Raw genomic sequence first — 24279 nt, 5'->3', positions numbered from 1 at the left:
GACTTTAGTACTGTCTGGGTCTCATAATTCCAAGATGGATCCAAAAGAAATTCTCTCAAAATATCTGCCCTTAGATGGGAAAAAACGCCAGAAAAGGATATAAAAACGGAATTTTCAGGTCCTGGGGTGCATCCTAAGGAATCTGAGCTTCTCATCCTGAAGACAGTAGCAAGGCATTGAAGGCTCTTACCTGGAAGAGGGTGAATCCCATGGTGATGGGCAGTGTAGGCTGGAGCCAGGAGAGAGATCCGAATCCTGGGGCATGTCATTTAAAGCTCTGCTGGCAGTTGTTGGTGGAGAGAATTAAACCACAGGAAGTATTGAGAACCTTCAGCTGCCTTGTAGGGCATTTGCCTCTTTCCAAAGCCTTCACAGGCTCTAGAAGAGGTAGGAATCAGCTGCCAGCACAGTGGCTGCTTGGTTTCCCTTTAACAAGTCTCAGAGTACCAAGGATGTTCCAAGGACGATATCCCTGGATCCATTCAATCATGTATCCATCTGCCCATCCACCCATGTCGTGAACATCCATTCTCCCATTCAAGTTGGGAGACCCTGACCTGTGCGGCCTGATGTTCTGTGCAGAGGGAAATAACGTGGGAAATAGGAGGCCCAGATGGCTTTTTTCACCATCAGGCAGAGCTTATCTAAAAGCACATCATTCATTACAAACAAAACCAACCAGACCTAAGAAAGCACTTCATTGAGATAGGATTGGATTGGAAATCTGTCCTTTAAGTGGACTGATAGTGGAGTAGGATGAGCCAGCCCAGCCCCATTGGCTTTGGTCCTTGCAGTTCCCCACCTCACCTTCCTATTTGTCCCAACCCCACTGCTTTTCTGACCTGTGGTACCTGCTGAGATACCCCACCCTGCCCTGTACCTGGAGTGTCTGGGTCTTCTAGACCTCTGGATTTGAAAGTTCTTTCATGGGAGCAGAAATTCTATCTTCTTTACCTTTTATAAGTTCCTACATCACAAAGGTAATGCTGAATGCTGAATGTCAGCTAAATGCTGACAATTCATTCCAGAATTACAACATTTTCAGCTGTGCCTATCATCAATGAAGCAGGGGACAATTTGTCTCTTAGCTTTCAACTTTGGAGAGACAACCTTGGGGAGTACACCTAGTAGGTAGTCAAGAAAGGCAGGTTAAATTAAATTCCTACAATGTGCCAATTCAGCAAAACTTAGAAAACCCACTAAGTGTCAGATGTTCTAGGCGCTGTGAATATACAAATGCATAGGTGGGTTCCTTTCCTTAAGTGGCCCTTGGTCTGACTTACCACAGCTCTACTTGGCCATGATGAACTCACAAAAGGATCAAAGAGCATGCTCAAGGCCAGAATGAGGTCTGGGTGATAAAAGACCTGAGAAAGATACCGTCAAGTCCACACCCACCATGAGCAGACAAGAAGTCTCTAGCAAAGAGTTTATATTATTACCTAAGTGTAGACGTTTAAATGCAACTTGATTAAGGAATGCAAGGTTTCTACCATTTGCTTTATTTAAAAGCCAAAGCCCAGTGGAGTATGATTTCAGGTTTGCCCAGATTACTCAGAAGGAGAAGTCTTCCCAGCTGTTCATCTTTGCTCCAGTGGTGGAGGTGGTGGCATTGCGTGCCGGTATCACAAGACCACACCAAGTTTCCTGGTATTAATCCTCTATTGGAGGCCATTTCCTGTTAGACTCTCATGCCAGACATATTTTAATAAGGAATTCTGTGACACTGCTTGCTCCAAGAGTTGCTCATTTTATCCTGTGGGTGGTTTTATTTTTGGGAGATGAACAGCAGAGGGAGGGATGCATTTTGCAAAGAATAAATCAGTCGTTTGTGATCAGTTCTGTTTATTACCACACAGACTAGTAGTTCCTGACAGCTACTGAGAGAAGACATCAAAGAGTTCAATTCCAAAATTTCTTGGTTGCTACTTCTGAGCCTAGGTTCCTTACACCAAACCCCATGACCTCCTTGAGGAGGAAAAGGAAAACAGTTTTCTAAGTTAATATCCCTGGCATTTGGGTAGGTGAAAGACAATATGCAAAGCTGTCTTTGAAGCTACCCTTATCTAAGAATAGGGATTGAACAGCATGAAAATACTGTGCCCTTTGGCTAGTTAAATTAAATCTGTTTTTATAGATGCTTTGCAGAGTAAAAGCAAATGATCATTTACTCTCACATCCTCTTATGACCTGGAATGATGCCTTATGTGGAAACAAGGGGCTCCCATGTCCTACTTAGGAGGCTAAGGAAATCCAAAGGGGGTGCTTCTCATTTTAGATCCACATGGTCCCAGGTTGTTCATCCAAAGATGCATCCAGAAGGAGCAACAGCTTCCTATCTTTCACTTATGTGGATGTCCGTATTGCAGTATCTTTTCTGTTGCCTCTTCTATGTTTGTTAAGCAGATACGGATTTGTGATCCACTTCAAGTCCTCACCGCCATGCTGTCCTGCAAGAACCATGCTGAAGAAAAGCTCATTTTCCCTAGGCTTCAGCTAACCATGCCTAAGGTCTGAGGACATTTGGTCAAACATATTCAAATATCTTGAAAGGTGAGGCTCGAGGATACAGACTTATGACTTCCAAAGGGCCCATCAGCCCTCAACACTTTACCAGGTTGGCACCTTGCTTCCAAAGATGTTCACAGCTCCCTTCAAGTATAGATGGCAAGTTGTGCATGGACTGCCTGTTAAGTGAGAAACCAGAGCCTGGGCCATCCCTTGTGTCTTGGCCATTACCATTGCTCACAGCAGTGATAGTGAATGGTACCCGAAAGGGAATCGTAAGCAGTGGTCATACCTACTAGGATGACTCAGATTTAGGACTCAAGAGGAGGCTCCTAACTTTCCTGCACCCACACATGGAGGGACTTTGTCTCAGCCAACCAGTACTGACTCCCCTTTGGATCCAAGTGAAGGACAATGAAAAGCAGCACATCAATGTGAGAAGAGCATGAGCTTGGGGGTCACACAGCTCTGGGTTCAAATTCTGGCTCCATACTTACCTTGGGTAAGCCACCTGACCTGTTAGAGTTTCAGTATCTTCATTTGTAAAATGGGGGTGTTTAAACCTAAACACTGCTTCAGAGTAAACATCACCAACAACTAAAATAGTACAGCTAGACTCTGCTCCCAAATCCTCTTTGCTTCTTTCTCCAGAATCTCTCTCATCCCACAAATCATCCCTTGCAAGGACAGTCACAGCATGAAATTATTATTGCCACTTGACATGTATAATCATTTTTGTAGTGCTTCCACTTCTACTTCCACATTTAATTGTGTGATTGACAGGACTAGAAAGGTGAGCCTTTGGCTACCAGTCCAGTTCCTTCTCCATCACCCCACACAGCAACACCACATTCTGTCCACACAGCCTCATTTTCCTTCAAGAGACTACATGGGACCCAAAAGCTCCCAAAGTCTGGATGTGATTCTAGGCAGCTTAGGTATGGAGGGCAGAAATGAGGCACACACACCTGTGAAAAGAAAAATAGGATACTTGAAAATCACAAGAAGAGCTCTTGGCCGCTGTGCAATGCTCCAGCCGAGTGGTTCTCCACTCCAGGAGGACGTTCTGAAGCTGGGAAATGATATCTGTGCTGTCTTAGGAGCCCACAGCAAAGGAGAGGACATAAGGGTCTTCTTGAGGAGTTCAGCTGCGTGCTTGCAGCCCAGGGCCCCAGTCATTTGTCTGATTACCTTCCCCACCTCTTGAGAGAGTCACTGTGTTTTGTCAAAAAGAAAGGAGATTTCCAAATGAGGACTCTCATAGCAAAATATTGATTTTCAGCAGGTGTGGTTTTGAGACAGTTTGTACTGCATGCTCTCTCCAGCTCTCACTGTGCCTCGGACTCTATTGATTCTAGTTGGTTTTGATCCTGCTTTAGCATCCCAGGCAAGCAGAGGTCCCCTGGCCCAAGAAGAGAAAATGAAGGTGGAGTGGCTCATCGGGGTAACATCCCTGCACTACAGCCGTCAACCACTCCAGGGATATGATGCCTCCCACTGCTGAGGACTCTAGCTAAGACACCAGTGTGATTTAGAGCCCTGAAGCATTGGTTTATCATCATATAGAGAACCACCCTCATCCTCTTTGGAGGAGGTGCCTCTCCACTGCATCCCAAGATGGGAGTGACCTCTGGTAGTTCTGCTTATTCATAGTCAACTCGGTCATCTCTGTTGCATAAAGAGAGAGAGAGAGAGGGCAAGAAAGAGACTAAGAGGGAGGGAGAGATGAAGGAAGTGGGAAGGGAAGGAAGAAGATAAGGCAAGACAAAATAAAACAAGACAAGACAAAGCAAGAAAGAGAGAGAGCACGCGAGCAAGTGAGCGCGCTTTTTCTCCATCCCCTTAGGAATTTACTCTCAGCAGGGGCTTGGCTTGGCTGGTTTTGCCAGTGACTCCCTTGCACTTTGCAGATTCTGAATATACATTTCCCTTAAGACTGGTTGTCTGCAGAATAGGGGAAACAAATCAGCACCCCCATAAATCAGCAGAGGTCACTGCCAAGAGCTTTGTACACTTGCTGTCCCTGGCAGAGATAAACTCATTGCATTTGGGAAATGGCCAAAGACCCTGAGTCCAATCTTAATTCTCATTCCCAGAAAAATCTCAGTTCTCTGTTCACCCACTCCCTGTTTACTGTCTTTGTGTTTCCTAGACAAAGCTGGCAAGGAGGAAAGAACACAGTTCCATAACTGGATCATCAAAGGCTGCATTTTGTTGCTTGGGGGAGGAGTTGCAGGGCAGGAAAGAGTCACAGATCCCTAGGCTGTGGAAAAGAGAGGCCCAGGCCAGAGGGAGGCTGAAGCTATGAGGTCTGTACAGGGTGTGAGAGATCCGCAGAGGTTCTCAGATTCTGTTTTTCTCAGACCGGCACCTTGGAGCTGCTATTATTGCTGTGGTTGGTTGCTCCCTTGAAGGGTGGTTGAGGCTGTTATAATGGTGGGCAAGGGCTAGCAATGGGTTTGGCACGGTAAGACCACCTCACAGGATTCATCCTCCAATAGGTTGTGTTCTTATCCTCTCATGTTTCCCCCCACATCCTCACCTTGGTATCTGGCTTTGGAGTTGGCCATATGCCATGGAGAAGATGGGAGTGGTGCCTAAACTGCTCCTCTGACCACATGGGCCTCCTGAGAATGGACCACCTCTCTCTGCTGCCCTTTCCTCCTTGCCCCTTGATTGTCTTTCTCCTCTGATAGATCAGACTGTGAAGCTGCAAGACCAGACCCTCCCTCCCGGCAATTCCCACAGAATTAGGAGACATAATTCTGTCTGTCTACTCAGATCTTTCCACTTTGATGAGAATCTTTCTGGTTGGTAGACCACCATTCCCCACTTGTAGCAGGATATGTCATCCCCGGGTACACCCATTCATACCCTGTGCCTGTACTTCATCTCTGCAGCCCTTAGCAGAATTGGCTAAATGCATCTCTGGGCAAAGTCTATCTTGCCTAGTTGGATCTATGCTTTATGACATTGGGGACCTATTTGTCTTATTCAGGCTGTTATCTCAGTGTCTGACACAGTGTCCTGGCACCTAGTAAATGCTCAATAACTATTTGCTGAATATTATTTTGATTCAATGTTTAGGCATCTGCTTTATCCTGCTCTATTTTGATTGGCAAGTTCTTTCTCTTCATGAACCAGGCTTTTCCTTCCTACAGTGAGTCTATAGGAATTAGCTGGATCAGAGGGGAAATTTGTTGCTGAGCCAGAAGAGCTGGCTAGGAGAGGCTTCCTCACTGCTCACGGGGCAGCAGAGGGGTATTGTGAGATATTGATTGGGGATTTCAATTCCTTTGAGAAGTCAGAACAAGAAGCAGGGAATTGTTGTTTTGGAGAAGGGTCTGGAGAGGGTCCAGGCACTATGATAGGCTTTTCCAGATGACTCAGGAGCCACCTGGCTCTGTCAGCCAGAAAGAAGCGATGCCTGATACAAGGAGGCAATGTGTCATTTTTACTCTGGACTAACATTTGTACCTAAGCTTTAAGTGTTAGAATAATTTGGCCAGGTGTGGTGGCTCATGGCTGTAATCCCAGCACTTTGGGAGGCCGAGGCAGGTGAATCACTTGAGGCCAGAGGCTTGAGACCAGCCTGGCCAACGTGGTGAAACACTGTCTCTACTAAAAAATATATTAAAATTAGCCAGGCATGGTGGTTCATGCTTGTAATCCCAGCTACTTGGGAGGCTTAGGCAGGAGAATTGCTTGAACCCGTGAGGTGAAGGTTGCCATGAGTCAAGATCACACCACTGCACTCCAGCCTGGGCAACAGAGCAAAGACTCCATCTCAAAAAAAAAAAAAAAAAAAAAAAAAAACAGAACAATTTGAAGAGATGATAAATGAAAGCAAAGACCAATGATACCCCTCAGCCTGGGCTCCGAGACCATTAGGGATGGCTGAGCCAAGATACTCATGCTCCTCTGAGCTGAGTGTAATCCTCATTCTCCTTCTGTGCAGAGAGCAGGAATTTGATGTAGTCATAAACCCAAACAAGTATGGAGCCAGTAAACTCGCTGAACATTAAATTCCAACAGACATTTCAGTGAACATGTATATTCGACTAACATCTGACCCTGTGCTAGACACTATGCATCTGTAAAAGATAAACACATACTGTTCCTCAAGGCACTTAAGAGTGAGCTGGATTTTTGACTAAAATTTTCAGAAAAACACTGAGTGAAGTATGTTCACACTAAGTTTGTTAAATCAGAATACGTCTGAACTATCCAAGTAGTATCAGAACCAGGCCACTATTTGAGGCCGGGCGTAGTGGCTCACGCCTGTAATCCCAGCACTTTGGGAGGCTCAGATGGGCAGATCACTTAAGGCCAGGAGTTTGAGACCAGCCTGGCCAACATGATGAAACCCCATCTCTACTAAAAATACAAAAATTAGCTGGGTGTGGTGGTGTGCAACTGTAGTCCCAGCTATTCAGGAGGCTGAGGCACGAGAATCACTTGAACCCAGGAGGCAGAAGTTGCAGTGAACTGAGATCGCACCACTGCCTGAGTGACAGAGCGAGACTTTGTCTCAAAAAAAAAAAAAGAACCAAGCCACTGTTTAATTTCATTTGAGTCCTTCCAGTGGGTTTATTCCCATTAGTTGGGTAACTCCCCTGCTTTTGTAAATATGAGGGTATCTCAGGAAGAATAAGTCCCAAAACAAGATTCCTTGGGTTCCAACCAAAGATGAAACCAAGAGGTCCTCACATGTGACCAAGACATTTTCTGCTTTCTACTTTCACTTTCTTTTTGTTTATTTTTTAAATTGAGATGTAAAAGTTATATGTAGTTATGGTATACAGCAGGAAATTTTGATATATGTATACATTGTGGAATGTTTAAATCAAGCCATTTAACATATGCATGGCCTCACACACTTATTGTTTATAGTGAGAACACTTAAAATCTACTCTCTTAGCAATTTTCAAGTATGTAATATATTGATTCTAACTTCAGTCTCTAGTCACCATGATGTTTAAGAGAACTCTTGAACTTATTCTCTCTCTCTAATTAAAATGTGGTGTCCTTTGACCAATGTCTCCCCAGTCGTTCCCACTCCCCACCAGCCCCTGGTAGAACTGCCATTCTGCTCTCTGCTTCTGTGAGTGTGATTGTCTTCCATTCCATATACAGGCACACCTCGTTTTATTGCACTTCCCTTTACTATGCCTTATAGATACTGTGTTTTTTACAAATTGAAGGTTCGCGGCAACCTCGCATCAAGTGAGTCTATCAGCACCATTTTTCCAATAACGTGTGCTCACTTTGTGTCTGTGTCACAATTTGGTAATTCTTGCAACATTAAGCTTTTTTATTATGATTATATTTTCATGGTGTTCTGTGGTTGGTGATCTTCAATGTTACTGTTGTAATTGCTCTGGGGGTGCCCAACTGCACCCGTATGAGACAATGAACTTAATCAATACATGTTGTGTGTGTTTGTTTTCTGACTGCTTTACCAACCAGCCATTCCCCCCATCTCTTTCCCTCTCCTTGGGCCTCTCTATTCCCTGAAATGACAGCTATATTGAAATTGGGCTAGTTAATAACTCTGCAGTGGTCTCTAAGTGTTCAAGCAAAAGTAACAGTCACATGTCTCTAACTTTAAATCAAAAACTAGAAATGATTAAGCTTAGTGAGGAAGGCATGTTGAAAGCCAAGGTACACTGAAAGCTAGGCCGCTTGTGCCAAACAGCCAAGGTGTGAATACAAAGTAAAGGTTATTGAAGATTAAACATGCTACTCCAGAGAACACACAAATGATAAGAAAGCAAAACAACCTTATTGCTGATGTGGAGACAATTTCGGTGGTCTGAATAGAAGATCCAATCAGACACAACATTCCCTTAAGCCAAAGCCTAATCCAGAGCAAGGACCTACCTTGCTTCAAGTCTGTGAAGGCTGAAAGAGGTGAGGAAGCTGCAGTAGAAAAGTTTGAAGCTAGCAGAGGTTGGTTCAAGTCCATAACATAGAAGTGCAAAGGGAAATAGCAAGTACTGATATAGAAGCTGCAGCACGTTATCCAGAAGATCTAGCTAAGATCATTGATGAAGGCAGCTGCACTAAACAACAGATTTTCAGTGTAAACACCCTTATATTGGAAGAAGATAAATCTAGGGTTTTCATAGCTAGAGAAGAGAAGTCAATGCCTGGCTTCAAAGCTTCAAAGGACAGGCTGACTCTCTTGCTAGGGGTAATGCAGCTGGTGACTATAAGTTGACACCAATGCTCATTTACTATTCTGAAAATCCTAAGGCCTTTAAGAATGATGCTAAATCTATTCTGCCTGTGTTCTATAAATGGAACAACAAAGTCTGGATGGCAGCACATCTGTTTGCAGCATGATTTACTGAATACTTTAAGGCCACTGTTGAGACCTACTGCTGAGGAAAAAAAAAAATATTTCTTTCCAAATATTACTGTTCATTGACAATGCACCAAGCCATCCAAGAGCTCTGATGGAGATGTACAAGGAGATTAATGTTGTTTTCATGACTGCTAACACAACATCCATGCTGTAGCCTATGGATCAAGAAGTAATTTCAACTTTTCAGGTCTTATCATTTAAGAAATACATTTCCTAAAGCTATACCTGTCACAGAGAGTGATTCCTCTGATGGATTTGGGCAAAGTAAATCAAAACCCTTCTAGAAAGGATTCACCCTTCTGGTTGCCATTAAGAACATTCGTGTTTCATGGAAAGAAGTAAACATATCAACATTAATGGGAGTTTGGAAGAAGTTGATTCCAGCCCTCATGGATGACTTTGAGAAGTTCAAGATCCCAGTGTAGAAAGTAACTGCAGATGTGGTGGAAATAGCAAGAGAACTAGATTTAGAAAAAGAGCCTGAACATGTGACTGAATTGCTACAACCTTATGATAAAACTTTAGTGAATGAGGAGTTGCTTCCTATGGAAGAGTAAAGAAAGTGGTTTCTTGAGAATGGAATCTACTCCTAATGAAGATGCTGTGGACACTGTCGAGATGACAGCAAAGAATTTAGAATATTACATCAACATAGTTGATAAAGCAGCAGCAGAATTTGACAGGATTGACTGTAATTTTGAAAGAAGTTCAACTGTGGGTAAAATGCCATCAAACAGCATCACACCCTACAGAGAAATCCTTTGCGAAAGGAAGAGTCAATGGATGTAACAAACTTCATTGTCTTATTTTTAAGAAATTGCCATAGTCACCCCAGTCTTCAACAATCACCACCCTAACCAGTCAGCATCCAACAATATCAGGAGAAGACCCTCCTCCAGCAAAAAGATTAGGACTCACTGAAGGCTCAGATGATCCTTAGTATTTTAACAATAAAGTAATTTTTAATTAAGGTATGTACCTTGTTTTTTTAGTCATAATGTTATTGCACACATCATTGACTCCATATAGTGTAAACATAATTTTTATGTGTACTGGGAAACCAAATATTTCTTATGACTTGCTTTATTGTGGTGGTCTAGAACCAAACCCACAATATCTCCAAGTTCTCCCTACTTAAGTGAAGACACGTGGTATTTTGTCTTTCTGTACCTGGCTTATTTCACTTAACATAATGTTCTCCAGGTTTGTTCATGTTGTCACAAATGATAGGATTTCCTTCTTTGCTAATGCCAAATAGTATTCCATTATGCCCATATACTGCATTTCCTTTACCCATTTATCTATTCATTGATGGACGCATAGGTTGACTCCATATCTTGGCTACTGTGCTCTCCCTTTCTTTTGTGCTGGGTAAGGAGTGAGTCTTGGTGAATCCTTGTCATTGCTCTGGGTTTTTCTGGCCAGACATCTCTAAAATGTGTCCCCCAGCTGATGGGAGGTCTCTGCCTCCTCCTTCCGTCCCTTCCCTGGAAAGAGCACCAAGGAAGAGGTCCTTAATGACCAGTCCTGCCTCTCAGCTGAGCACTCTCCTCCTCCCTGACCAGCTCTCCATTCCCCTCACCACTAGGGCCTTTGTCTGGCTTCGTGGGAAGAACAATGAGCATACATGGGAGAAGGTGCTTCTTCCATCAGGACAGCCACTAACTAACGAGCCCACCATCCCCAGTGAAGGCCAACCTCCCTCCTAACACATTCTGTCTTGGAACAGCCAAGCTTTCCTATGCAGCTGAGCTGAATTCCACTTCAATGGATAAATAATATTTTGTCCACTGACAAGTCCTCTTTTCTAATGGACCAGGATTTTCCTACCCTTGATGGGGACAGATCTGTTTGGAAGGGACCGCAAGTTTCTGGGAATTAGCTGGAAATCAGGGGTGAAATTATTGGCCAAGGCCAGAATGTGTAACAGATGCCCCTGGGAGCCGAGGAGAAGAGGTGGCACCTTGCTGCAGTACCTACGCCTCCTGGGTGTTAGTTACATATCCTGTGATGTGGTTGCCAAGAACTCCTTCCAGGACGAGGTTGTGGCCCTGAAATGCACAAACTGACCCAATTGCATTATTGCCTGTTTTTTTAAATTAAACTTTTTATTTTGAGATACGCATCAATTCTGATGCAGTTGTAGGAAATAATGTGCTGTTTACCCAGTTTGCCCCAAAGGGAACATCTTGCAAAACTATAGTGCAATATCACAGCTGTGATATTGACATGGCTACAATCCCCTGATTTTATTCATATTTCCCAATTTTACTTGTGCCCCATGTATGTATGTGTGCATTTAGTTCTATACAACTTTATCACATGTGTTAAGATGTGTCAAAATACGGAACCATTCTGTCACCATGAAGATCCTTCCTGTTGCCTTTTATTACCACACCTCCCTCGTTCCCTCTCCTCCATCTTTAAGCCCAGCAACTACTAATCTGTTCTTTGTCTCTATAATTTGTCATTTCAAGACTGTTACATAAATGAAATAATATGGTTTATAATCTGGAGCTTGGCTTTTTCACTCATCCTAATTCCCCTGAGATTCATCCAAGTTGTTAGGTGGAAGAATAGTTTGTTCCTCCTCATTGCCGTGTCTGGTTTTAATCATTAAGCACACCAACATGGCACTCAAGCCCAGTTACAAATCCTTTGGGACATGATCCTCAGGGATCTTTTATTCTAATAGAGCCCATATGTTTTGTTTGGTGCTTCTGAGTTTGGTGGGGGAGGGGGTGGGACATATTGCAAGTTCTTCCAGGTACACGCAAACATACCTAGGTTCCTTCATCTCTTTCCCCAAAACAGTGATCAATTGGATTGTAATATTCTTTAGCACTGGTTGACAGCCCTTCCTTGTGTCTCCTTGTCACCTTTCTCCCCAGGAGCACATCTACAAGCTGATGAAGAGTGACAGCTATGCCCGCTTCCTCCGGTCAAATGCTTATCAGGACTTGCTGCTGGCCAAGAAGAAGGTATCTTTGGGAAGGGCAAGCTTGCTCTTCTTAGCACTGTTGACTCTTGCCTGCTGCTTGCTGCTGGTTTGAAATGAGAATATCATCCCTTGGGTTTTATTTTTTCCTTTTTTCTTCTTTCCCTTCTCTATCTGCTCCCATTCTAATGGAAAACAGTTAGAATTGTCACCACCCCAGCCCCACTGCAAGGTCCAGGATGGGGCATCCTGCCTCATCCCTATTGCCTCTCGCTGCATGTCCTGCCCATGGTGGGGTAGGGGGTGGGTACATAGGGTGACAAAACGGCAAGGCCACAGTGGCTCAGCATAGGAGGGCAGGGCTGGCAGTAACACGTGTAAAACCCTTAGGACACCGGAGAGAGCCCCTCACTGCAAAGTCCAGCCCCCTCACCTCAGACTTCTCTCCCTGACCAGCCCAGAGAGGAGTATGAGGCCAGGGTTGGGGCAGTTCCCTCACTGGACAGAAAGCCTTGTTGGTTTCAAGAGCACGATCAAGTACCTGAAGTCATCCTGGGGTTTCTCCCTCCTTGACACCCCTTTCCTCTCCCTCACCTGCCCCACGGTGTTGCCTTTCTCTCTTAACCAAGAAGTAACTGCACCCAGCTCCTTCCTCCTTCTCCTTAGAACTCGGCCATGGTTCCTTGCAGCCCATAGAGTCACGGATTTGGGGCGCAGGGGCCCTCAGCATGCAGGTGAGGGGTGACAGAAGCAGGGATGAACTCAGCTAGAGTCCTGGGAAGAGTGGAGGAAGAGCAGGCAGGAGAATAGGGTCCAGGAAGGGAATGGAGGGCAAGAGAGAGGGCTCCTGGTTTCAGTACACCTGCCCACCCTTTGTGCTTTTCAGTTCTGATCTGAGGCCCATGTGTGGTTAAGTGTGGCTCAACTTGCACCACACCCCATGACTTCTGTGCCATGGCACTTAGGAGCACATGCAACCCTTTCTTCTCCCTCCTGGCCTCCCGGCCCCAGGTCCTAAGCACGTGGTTGCCCATCACACGCTCTCCGTTGGGCTGCCTCTCAGCCACGCAAGCCTTCTCTCTGTGTGCTGTCACCCTCATGTGCCAGGATCCTGTCTGCGTATCTGGTTGGGACCACACAACTCCAGAGTCCTGGAGAGCGTTTATACCCTGCTCTCCTGCCCTTGCGTAGCCCTGGGAAGAGGCCATAGAGTCTGAGAAAGGGAAGAGGACTTCTGGGGCGTCCCGATTGTCAGCAGCCCAGCTCTCTGGGTTTCCTGCATCCCTCCCCTCAGGTGTGGCTACTGTGATGGGCAGTGTGGAGCCTGGCCTCCTGTCGACTCCCCTGATGGAGGATGTCAGTGGAGGGGCTCCTTTGGAGGAGGCTGACGCCCTCACGCATGGCTCTAATGCCCATTTTTTCTAAGAACTAGAGGAAAGAAAAGTTACAGGAACTTTTGATAACTCCAGCCCAGATCTCATGGGTGAAGGTCAAAGTAAGTTTTTCTTATTTTCTGTGGCTCAAGACACCTGACCTGATCACAATTTGGTGACTTTCTAAGGCTCTGTCAGTTTGACCAATCTGGGCCTGTCTACACAGCTTGAAGAAGAGAAGCTAGAGGCCATTCATTCTCCTTGTGGGTTTGAACACAAAGGAAAAATGCACCCCAAACCCTGCAGATCTGTGTGCAGACCCTGTGGTTGCAGATCCTCCCTTCCAAGAAGAAAGCCTCTCAGAGGAGGTCATTCGAGTGAGGAAGGAACTGGCAACCTGTCTGGGAAAAGTTCCTTAGAATTATCCTCCCAGCTCCCGGAGTAAGGGATGTTCTTGAGACAGAAAGCCCTTGCAGATACCAACAACATCTCAACACCGAGTTGTTTCCCAAAACAGTGACAAAATGTGCTTCCTCCTTCTATTTCTTCCTGAGAGTCTCCACGTGTGGATCTGATTTGTAACTCGGCACTTTCAGGTAGGCCTAGAGTATTCTTCCAATTTCAGGGACGGGTTCACCGTATCCAGGTCGTAAAAGGTATGTGAGATTCACAGCCTCCAGTGGAGAGAGGGAATATGAATCGGCCTCACTTTTCTGCTGAGAACTGACCTGGACGGAGTCTTGAGGCATAGCCTTCTGATCCTTTATCCCTAATTCAGCCTCTTTTCTAATATTTTCAAAATAAATGGTAGTCACACCGAAGAACCAGGTTCTCAGGGCGTAGGTGAGCTGAGTCCTGAGGGCTACTCTAGGAAACTTCAGTACCAATGATGATGGTTTTCCAGGCAGCTCAATGGCCAGTGCAAGGCAGAGGAGCCCAAGTGAGCCAGACCAGGGGCCACCCTCTGTGAGCCAGAGGACAAGAATGATAGGCCGAGAATGACAGCTGCAGGGCCCAGGACTGGCCTGACTTGAGCCGAGTGTATGCCACCCAGGCTGGCCACAGGGTTCAAGCTGAGTCCTGCCATCCCCAGAATAGACTTGGTACCCGGGGCCAAGCATGAGTCCTTCCATTTCTAGTGCAAGAAGAAAGCCCAGCCCAACTCTGTGGTGGCGTGTCATTTGTGTTTATTTTCCTTCTGCAACCTCCTGTCTGTCTTCCGGCAGCCAGCTGAGCTGACAAGGGGCCCAGCTGCCAAGGAAGCCCCCCGACTTCATCCACACAGGCGGCTGCCTTTGGTCTGTCCCCTCTGCTTTCAGCACAGTCCGCACACCCACAGACACCAGGCTGCCTCTTCAGCTCCCTCATTTCAGTTATTTGCTGGGTGTATGTGTGTGTCTATGTGAGTGTGTGCACTCTCTGAACTTCTCAGCCTCGGGCTCAGGACCCTGGAATGGGCTCCAGGATATACTAGCAGGTATTTGGGCGGTCATTCTACTCTCCCGGAACCCCTGCAGGTAGGAAATGTGGGGTGAAGGGAAGGTCAGGAGCACCCCATACCTCTCTTCCTCCTGTAGTAGAAGGAGGCTAGGCCTGGAAGGACATTCGAGGGCTTTGCCTCTCCTCACCCCTGTTCTGGGCACCCCAGCTAAGAGTTCCCCACGATGGTTTCTGAGCTTCCTCTAGCCTGTTGTATGTACATCTTGGCAGGTGTTAGGTCACCTTTTGGATACTGAGAAAACATTTTCTGTTTCTCAGAACAATCCCCATGTTATTGTCTTCTGAGACCCTAGTCCATGGCAAAGGCTATGAATAGACCCTCCTTGCTCTAAGGACACAGAACGATGGTCACTAGGAAGCCACTGAAGTTAGCAATCTTTCTGGCCGCCTCTGGGCAGGGGAATCTCGAGAGAGAAAACAGTCCTAAGGCAGATTCATGGATGAGTAGATGACTTCACTTCCCCAGAAGCCACTTCCTGACGTCCCTCCCACATCCCGCTGGCCCTCAGAGCTAGTCTGTTCTGTGTCAGGACTTGGGGCCCCCACCCCCAGGACTCCTGCCTGTGGGCACAGCAGGTTGAAAGCAGCAAGCAAGCTGCTCAAACCCACCGACTGTGGTCCTGTGCAAAGTCGTGATGGTTCTGATCCAAGCCCCGCAAGCACAATTCACGGCCCCTGGAGAAGCAAAGCCCCGTCTCTGCTCGCTGCTCCAAGGAGGTGGCACCATTTCCCGTGGGCTTCTGTCTTCTGTCTCTCCCACTGACTCTTCCAACAGCTCTGGCTGCTTCTCTTTTCCCACTTTTCACCCCATTTTGCTTTGGTTTTTGTTATTCTTTAGCTGCGGCTGCTGCTGTTTGGAAACCACGTGTAAGCTGAAGATTTTTTTTTTCTGTATTTTTCTCCCTACCTTTTTTTTTTGTTTTTGTTTTTGTTTTTCCTAAAGCCAGAAAGTGAGCAAGGTCGTAGAACTTCCCTAGAAAAGTTCACTCGCAGTGTGGTAAGTTCAGTCGGTTTTCTTCCCTCAACTTTTCTTTTGATTTTGGTTTTGGTTTTTTCTTTCTTCTTTCTTTTTTTCCCCCTTTGGTTGTTGTTTCCTTTGGGGTGGGAGGGAGTCCAGTGCTTTCTCCCTTGACTCAGCCCTTTTCTTTTCTTTTGCGAGTGTCTGCAGCTTCTCTTCTAGGGATGAAAATGCAAAAAGAGCAAGCGGCTCCCTCTGCAGAAGGTGCACACTTGATTGCCCAGCCTCAGGCCTGGGCATTTGATCTTCTGTTTAGGGCTTTGAGGAGGAGGGACTCTGCTGCCCTCGGGGCTGTGCGGTTTGTGCATCTTCTGCAGCAGCCCAGGGAGAAGCCATCGAACTATACCGTGAAATAAATTGGCTCAGAACCGTAGCTCATCGAAAAAAAAAAAAAAAAGCCAAATTTCCCTCTGTGAACCCTGGCAGTCACGCCGGTGTAGGTCGTGAGCTAATGTTGCTGTGTAGGTGGCTTTTGCTGTGTGCAGAAAGCGGCCGTGCTGCATGGGTCCTGGTGATGTGGCCTAGCTGGCGTGTGTGTTAGTTGCCTCTGCATGAATCCCTTCCAGCCCCCATCAGCCTCATGTGCACAGTGTGACAGGGAGAGGAGGGAAGTAGCTGAATCCCTGCGGCGTCCTGGGTACTCCCCTGGGCAGGGTGGGGAGGGGGGCAAGGTCCTACCGGCCTCCTCAGGCCTTGATTCTGACAGGCTGGGTAAAGATGGGCTTCAGATTCCTACAGGTTCATGGTATGCCCCATCTTAGAGAGTGGTAGAGCTCCCCACAGTGGCACATAAAGACAGCCGTGGCAACAGGCGGGAGTGGGGAGTCCGTGGCTCTTCCCTGGGGTGCATGGCTGAGACTCTCGACCATGGTTTGTAGAACAACACAGGCCAATCCCCTCTTTCGATGCTGGTCACCCCAAGATTTGAATGTCGAGCTCAGTGCACAGGAAATACTCAATCCCACTGAATCGTGGGGCCGTCCTATCACATGAACATCAAACCAGAGGGAACCAAGATAGCAACCAGGGAGCAGGGGTCCCACGCAGGAAACAGGCCACATTCCCTTCCCAAAGGGTGGCAGCCCATTGATACTGACTTGCCTTTGTTCCACCTCTATTGAAGAGGAAAATCCTTGTAAAACCTGACTACTGTGTGACTGGTATACATATTTCATCCTTTCAAGGAAAAGTCTAAGGATCCTGGGTTGAAAGCAACCTAGTCATTTACCTGTCATAGCTAGATGCATTTTAAGTGCATTTAAACATTATCTTGAATTTGCTACATGTAAACATCAAATAACTCTAGTAGGTGGCAATTAAACATCGGTATTCGCCCCTTCCGTTCCTCAGTCTTCCCTCTCTGTGGGCTTTCCTCATGAGAAATCAGAACGTGCAGAACACAAGGCCCGTGGGTGCCTCGTCTGTCTTCATGGCTGGTTTGCCATGGCCATGTGGCTCCGCACACCAAGAAGCTGTCAAGGGCTGTCAGAGGCAAGGCCTCTGGGACTTCCTTTGCTCCACGAGGGCCTGAGAGAAGGTAGTGGGATCCCATCTCTCTCTGTCTCTTTTGAGGCCTGGTTACTATGCGGGTAGAGGATGTTTAGGGATTTTGCTGACAAGCCAAGAGTGCTTGTGGCTCTCAGGTACAAACTGTAAGCAGAGCCTTGACAGCCCCCCGGAAGCTCTTCAGGGTGACCGTGCAGGCCGCGGGTGCGAGAGAGGAAGCCTGGTACTTGGACAAAACGTCCAGACATCTGCAGGCTGTTTTTCCAGAGAAGTGAGTATCAGGAAAGGCAAGAATGGTCTCGCCGAAGCTCTGTGAGGAGCGTTTATTGATTTCCCTTCATCCCAGAAGTGGTGTTGGCTTGGGGGTTCTCCAAGGTCTGTCAGCAAAGCATTTGGAACAAGAAACCACCACGACACCCCTAAGTGTCTGAAGTGCACACATGGGAGAGCTTCCAGAGAGAGTTTCAGGGCGAGCTGAAGGAGAAAAGTATCCGAAGCTCCTGAGGGTATGGATAAAAGGCCCAAACTGGAAAAAAAAAAAAAAAAAAAACCTGAGTTCCTAAATTCTTTGCTGTTCTGTTATGAACAAGAGACTGTAATAGGTGATGCATTCAGAATTTGGGGTTCCAGTGGTGGAGATGTATTGCCATCCATCCATGTTCCTCGTGCTCTTGGGGTGACACTATACCCCCACAAGATGTGGCTAAGTTTGGGGATATGGCCCATGGCTATAGAAGTTTGGGGATATGACCCATGTGTTGGCTCTCAGATTACTTAAGGCTGGAACCCAGGAATCTGGTCTCAACAGCCCAGTGGTCTCATCAAACAGAACTAACTGACCAACCACTATGCCTTGCAATTTGATAGCCATTCTCTGAATACCATATGCATTAAGTACTTGATTTCTCTAAGAGAAGATCTACGTGAATGTTTTATCTGCTGTATACTGCAAACTATAAAACTAAATGGAGGGCTAGTTCAATAGCATTCCCGTGTTGCTGGAAAAGACGTGTGGAACATGACCCACGTCATGGGGCTAATAATGGAAATTGGGGAGTGAAGCGGGGCAGCTCACGGACCAAGGACCAAAGACATGAGGCCAATTGCCATTTAGGATTAATTGATGGCAAAAAAAAAAAAAAAGTTGATCCAGGTGATTGGATAGCTCATTCAGCTGGAGGCTTGTCAAGACTGAATGTGAATTCAGAATTTCTCCCCAGAACATGCCAATGTCCTTTCTTTTCTTGGTAGAAGAGAAGCACTTGGAAAAAACAAATTGTTCTTTCCAAGTCTTATGTCATGCCATGACATAGAGGGATTATCTGTTAGGACCACACATGCCCCCTTTTCCATGAGATCCTAAGGAGACATTTAATATGGTTCATGGAAGCTTTTAGGGCCATGTTAGTCTGGGTGCCAAAGGGGCCTGGCACTCCCCAGTCAATAGAGAAAGTGCTGTGTGAGCTTCTGTTTCCAATGCAAGCTTCATTCCAGGTCACTCAGGACTTGGCTATACAAAGCAAATGTCTGGGGATGCTGTACTAAGCATTCTGTCATTTTGCAGACTGAGACCACAAACCCTGCTTATTTGATAAGGTAGGCCCAGGTTCTGAACTAAACATGACTAAAGTCCACAGCAGGATGCAACTAGCCTACAATGCACGTTCATCCAAAATGGAAAACAAGACTCCCTCTGGTAGGCCCAGCCCCACAGACGCCCAGCTGGCCAGGCAAAACACAGGCTGGGTTTCAGCCCCTGTTGATCCTCACCTGCCCTTGTGCAGTGAATAACCCACACCACTGTACATGACCGCCCTTGTCCAAGGAGCCTCAGTTTCAGAAAGAGCTATAACACATAGCAGCTTCTCCAGGGCACCCCATACATGGCCTCAGGTCATATGATTTGGAGCCTGTCTCTGCCTAATCCTGCTCACAGGGAAGCTTCCTCTCACAGTGGCTGTCACATATGAAAACCACAGTAGGAGAACTCTGGCTAGTCACTGTGGGTTGCCTTTGCTTCACCTTCCAGCTCTTCTTCAGATTCTTTGATGGGAAGTCTCAATCGTTACTGACCAAGGAGAGGAGGTGCCTTCTCTCACTGAAGGCTCTTTCCTGTTGCTTGGTGATGACCAGCCTGCCACTCTCTGCTGTCTTCCTGGTTTTGCAGTTGACAGAGGACAATGGGAGCATGAAGGTGGCCAGAGCTAAAACGTTCACCCTCCCACTGCTTCTTGATACAGAGTCTCACTCTCCCAGGTTGGAGTGCAGTGGCGCAATGTTGGCTCACTGCAACCTCCGCCTCCTGGGTTAAAGCAATTCTCCTGCCTCAGCCTCCTGAGTAGCTGGGATTACAGGCACGCGCCACCACGCCCAGCGAATTTTTGTACTTTTAGTAGAGACGGGATTTCACCATATTGGTCAGGCTGGTCTCAAACTCCTGACCTCAAGTGATCCACCTGCCTCGGCCTCCCAAAGTGCTAGGATTACAGGCGTGAACCACCACGCCCGACCCCCTGCTCTCTCTTAAGTGTGCTTGTTCCTTCAGCTTCCACAGAGTCTACCACAGTGGGGTGGGGGCCTCACCACAGACGGCCTGGCTCTGACACAGAGGACCAGGAGCATGCGTGGCAGGGAGAGGGGGAGAGAGGAAATGGGGCACTTAGCTAAGCCACAGGAGCAGCTCCTTTTTTGAGATACTGGCTGAAGCCATCTGGTGAGAACTCCAACCTGGAGAGGAGAAGCTGGAGAAAGTCCTTTGCTCCTCATGTCTAGTTCCACAGAAAAAGCCACAGAGGGTGATAGCACTGAAGTTAGGAGAAAATGGCAACCCCAAGTGAGGCTGGTGTCGGCCGCCCTGGGTACCTTTGGGCACTCAGTTGAAACCTCACCTGCCCTCTTAAGAGCTTCATCAGCTCCAGCCTTGGGCTCCAAAGATAGAAAATGGGGTTGCTGGTGCCAGAGCAAGCACTGGAGGCTACGGAGGAGAGGGGAGAGGAGGACCAGGCGTTCATCCACCTCCTAAGAGAGCATCGAAGTTTAGCTTTGCCAAGGTGCTCCTTGGAATTGCAGCAGGAAGGGCCGGAAGCTGCAGAAGGCTTGGCACGTGATGGGTGGCATCTCTGCGACAGGCTTTCCTGTCCTGCCTGCCAAGGAATGCAGCAGGCAAGTCAGATGGGGAGCGGGAAGCTCTGGGAGCCAGCTGCCACTCAGCCTCCCTCGCCCCCTCCTTCCCTCCCCCTCTTCCTTCCCCTGCCAAAAGCCAAGGAGAGCTAATGAGAGCCAAGAAGTCAACAACTCAACCACCCGGCTCCAGGCAGCTCTGCAGAGAGAAACCCCCAGCTCCAGGCCCAGGTGCTGACCGGAAGTGGAGGGCTGAGGCTCTTGGCAGGGGAGGGAGAAGGCAGACAACCAGGGCAGTCAGCCAAGCAGCAGGAGCAGCTCCTGCCCCCGGGAGGACAATGCTGTTTCCCCTCCTCCTCCAGGTTTCATGGGGAACAGCCTTGCACCCTGGTGGAATGAGTTCCCAAATACCTAGACTCAGCAGAGTCCCCAGAGGGCTTTGACCTCAGTTGAAATCTTTCCATGCCTCTGGCAAAGGCCAGTTGGCTAAAAATCTTTCCAAAGGGTTAGTTTTTATTGCAAACAGTCCTTGGACTCCTTTGGGACCACTGGGTCACAAACGTTAGTGCCAGCCTCTCCCATCTCAGAGCGCTGAGATCCAGCTGCAGTGAAACCCTGGCCCCGGCTAGAGCTGGAGGGAGACTTCCATCGAAGTGTTTGGGAAGGAAAGCACGGAAACCTGCCTCTCTCGAGCAGCAAGTGCATGTCCTGGGACTCTGAGACACCTCAGCAGCCCCCCTGCAGACTGGCTCCTGCTTCCAGCCTCAGCTTGCTAGCTATGTGACCTCAAGCAAATCACTAGCCCTCTCTGAGCCCTGGTTTTCTCCTCTGAAGTGACCTGGACTAGGTCATCTCAATGGTCCCTTCCAGCTAGGGGTGTTCTCCGGGTCTGTGCTTCCCTCTGTCCTGAGATTTCTGAGTTATGTGACTCATTCCTTAGAATGGGAGAGGAGCTGCCTTCCTGCCCAGTTAGTTACCTGATTCAGAAGTGCCTGCCAGCCTGTGAAGCTGGGAAATAAACCGTGGATAGCGTTGAGTTGGGTGTATTTACAAAGCCTGGACATGCACTGGCAGGAGAACTGAGTGCCCTGAGCTCCCCACACCTACACCATAGGCCCTGCTCAGTTATTCAGGGTTCACTCATCCATGGTGAGTCGCTGGAGGGTCAGGGAGGACTCACAGAGAACAGGGTGAGTGCCCTACACCCTTCAGGCTTGCTAGTTCTGCAGTCCCCGCCCTTCTGGTTTGGATGCCCAGTTGTGTGTGTGTCAGGTGGGGTCAGCTGGACAGAAAGGTGGATACCAGGGTCGGTGTTGCCACATCACTGCATGCACTGTGGGGTCTCAGGGGCCCGATGGGTATAGAAAGGGATGAAATGTGAGCACTTGGGAATCTCAGCACACTCTGCTGCTCACCTGCTACCAGGCTTTCCGGTTCCCTGGGGAACCCCGGATCAGCTTGTCACTGTCCTCTTTTAGAGATGGGAAATAAGAGTATGAGAGACAGTGTTATCCTGTTTACAACCAGTGGTGAAGTCTGTGGTTAAGACCAGGTTACAACTCCTCTATGCTTCGCTTTTTATCTTGGCTCTGTGTGAAATTAGGAAAAGCGTATTTACTGTTATAGTTTTGTAGCTGGAAAATGAAAATATAAAAGTATTTTTTATAAACTATAAAATGTAAAACAACAGGCTCAGCATGGCTGGTGGGTGCAGAGAAGACAGTGACAAAGTGGCTCCTCATGGGGTTGACAGGAAGGAGTCTTGAGACTTTTATCAAAAAGGGCCACAAGTTGGTTGTCAGTTTTGAGACACTGGGCGCTAGACCCCGACATTTCCCTTGGAAGGAGGAACCCCCAGCTGTTCCCGCTGATGGTCCAACCTGTCCGCCAAAAGCAGCCAAAATGCCCTCCCCACGGAGTGCCCGCTTGGAGAAAAACCCCACTAGTGACTCACCTTATGGACATGTGGGGCAATCAGGGCCCGGTGGGGGCAGCTGCTCCTGGCTCTCCCTGGCCGGCCCTCCCTCGCCCCCCGCCCAGGCCCTCTCCTGCCTTCCCCAGACCCCAATGTGCCAAGCAGTCAAGTGAAAATCAAATCCTCTGAGGCAGAAAGACACAGCTGTGTGTTTACAGCCACTGATTCAGATCCAAATCGCGTACCCTGCCAGTCTCTAGCAAGGCAGGCTGGGGGCAAAGTGTGTGGATGCCAAGCAGGGATCTATTTTGGGAGGTGACCTGCAGGCGTTCTCCATGGCGGTGCCTTCCTCCCACCCCCTCTCAGGAAAGGCGTTCTCGCTTTACGAGCGGCTGATGGGGTTGTGGGGTTTTGGCATGCTGCTTGTCACTTGTGCAGTCAGACCCCAGTGCCATCCTCGCGCAGCCACATGGGAACTGTGTGGGCTCCCACCTGCCTGGTGAGAAGGCAGAGAGTGGAGTGCAGGGCCCCCCACAGGATAAACAGCGGGAAGGCCGACCACTTAGAAGACAGGATGCCTGCCTCTGCCTAGGACAGAGTCTGCCTCAGTCCTGTCCAGGGAGCAGCGGCACTGCAGCAGAAGGGCCCAGAGAGAGAGCATCCAATGGCAGGTGTCTGACAAGGGGACAGCACTGCCAATGTCAAGGTCAAGGAGAGGAGACCCAACTCTGCCTGTGGTCCAGACTGGAAAGTTCAAAGAGAAGTCAGAGAGCTTCAAATCTGAGAACCTCACAGGCTAAGAAGTAAGAACCCCCCACAACCCGCCACCATGGAAGTCCCCCCAAAACGAACTCCTGGTGGAAGCAACTGGGGATGCTTCGCCTTTATAAAATAGTGAATGAGTGTCCCTGGTTTGAGTTATTAGGAAAGCGTGGCATTTTGGAAGGAGGCCAGGATACCTGTCCATAGGTAGGAATAACCTGTAAGATGTTGCCCTCCCGGCCAGGTGCGGTGGCTCACGCCTGTATTCCCAGCACTTTGGGAGGCTGAGGCGGGCAGATCACGAGGTCAGGAGATCAAGACCATCCTGGCTAATACAGTGAAACCCCATCTCTACTAAAAGTACGAAAAATTAACCTGGCGTGGTGGCAGGTGCCTGTAGTCCCAGCTACTCAGGAGGCTAAGGCAGGAGATTGGTGTGAACCCCAGAGGCAGAGCTTGCAGTGAGCTGAGATCCCGCCACTGCACTCCAGCCTGGGCGACAGAGCGAGACTCTGTCTCAAAAAAAAAAAACAAAAACAAAATGTCCTCCTGCAGTGTGGCTAAATGGGACACTGTAGCGGGCGGGGAGGGGTGCTTAGAAGGACTGAGAGCAGTGGGACGTTTAGTTTTGTCATGTTTGCTCAAAGGTGGATGAGAGAAAGACCCTTGGGTGTTTGCTTAGTGGCTTCCCAATGCGTGGGAAGGTGAGACGGGGTTGGAAGCATGGAGCCACCAGCGGTTCTTCCATGCCCCCAATCATGGCCACATCCTCTCAGCCTGAGCAACAGCACCATGGCCACAAATGGGAATGGGCTTCGTTGGTGTAATATTTGGCAGATTCTCTCCACACACCCCCCCCGCCATGGCAGTCTGGCTTACCGTAGAAGGGTAACCTTAAAAAATACATTCCCCACTCAGAAAATACTCATATGTGGCCTGTTAGCAGCACAATAAGGTTGAAAGCAAAGTCCATTCCTTCCTCCCTCCCCCTGCTCACCTCCACTTCCCTGTTTGCCCCTAGGTAGGTGAAGTGAGTATATTCAGCACCTTCATGGCAGGTGAGAGGGTGTATTAATCCGTCTACGTCCTCTGGAAAGGCAGTCTTTGAGGGGGCCACAAGGGTTCAGCCATGGCCCATCCAATATCCTTTTTGATGACTTGGATGAAGAGACAAACATTCCAACCACACTCAAAGATCCAGACCTGCAAAGTGTGGCTCATCTGGTAGATAACGGAATTATATTTGGAAAGCATTTCCTGCAGGATGAT

At 48.0% G+C, this 24279-nt stretch overlaps 1 protein-coding gene across 22 annotated transcripts in view; it reads left to right on the top strand.

Annotated features, from left to right (window-relative positions):
- LOC105494330 (regulator of G protein signaling 6) overlaps positions 1–24279 on the top strand; it is a 626815-nt gene that overhangs the window by 584364 nt on the left and 18172 nt on the right. For 7 of the 22 annotated variants that reach the window (XM_071099923.1, XM_071099919.1, XM_071099926.1 and 4 more), the window contains exons 16-17: positions 11770–11859; positions 15633–15686. In XM_071099923.1, coding sequence (XP_070956024.1) covers positions 11770–11859; positions 15633–15686 — 144 coding nt within the window. Of the gene's footprint in view, positions 1–11769; positions 11860–15632; positions 15687–15857; positions 16539–24279 lie in introns of those variants that run through there. The other 15 variants (XM_071099918.1, XM_071099915.1, XM_071099916.1 and 12 more) reach the window with 4 other exon arrangements.

Source organism: Macaca nemestrina, chromosome 7 (assembly GCF_043159975.1).
Source record: "Macaca nemestrina isolate mMacNem1 chromosome 7, mMacNem.hap1, whole genome shotgun sequence".
NCBI classification, from domain to species: Eukaryota; Metazoa; Chordata; class Mammalia; order Primates; family Cercopithecidae; genus Macaca; species Macaca nemestrina.
The sequence above is the reverse complement of the archived record's forward strand: the minus strand, read 5'-3'. Positions and strand labels throughout refer to the sequence as shown.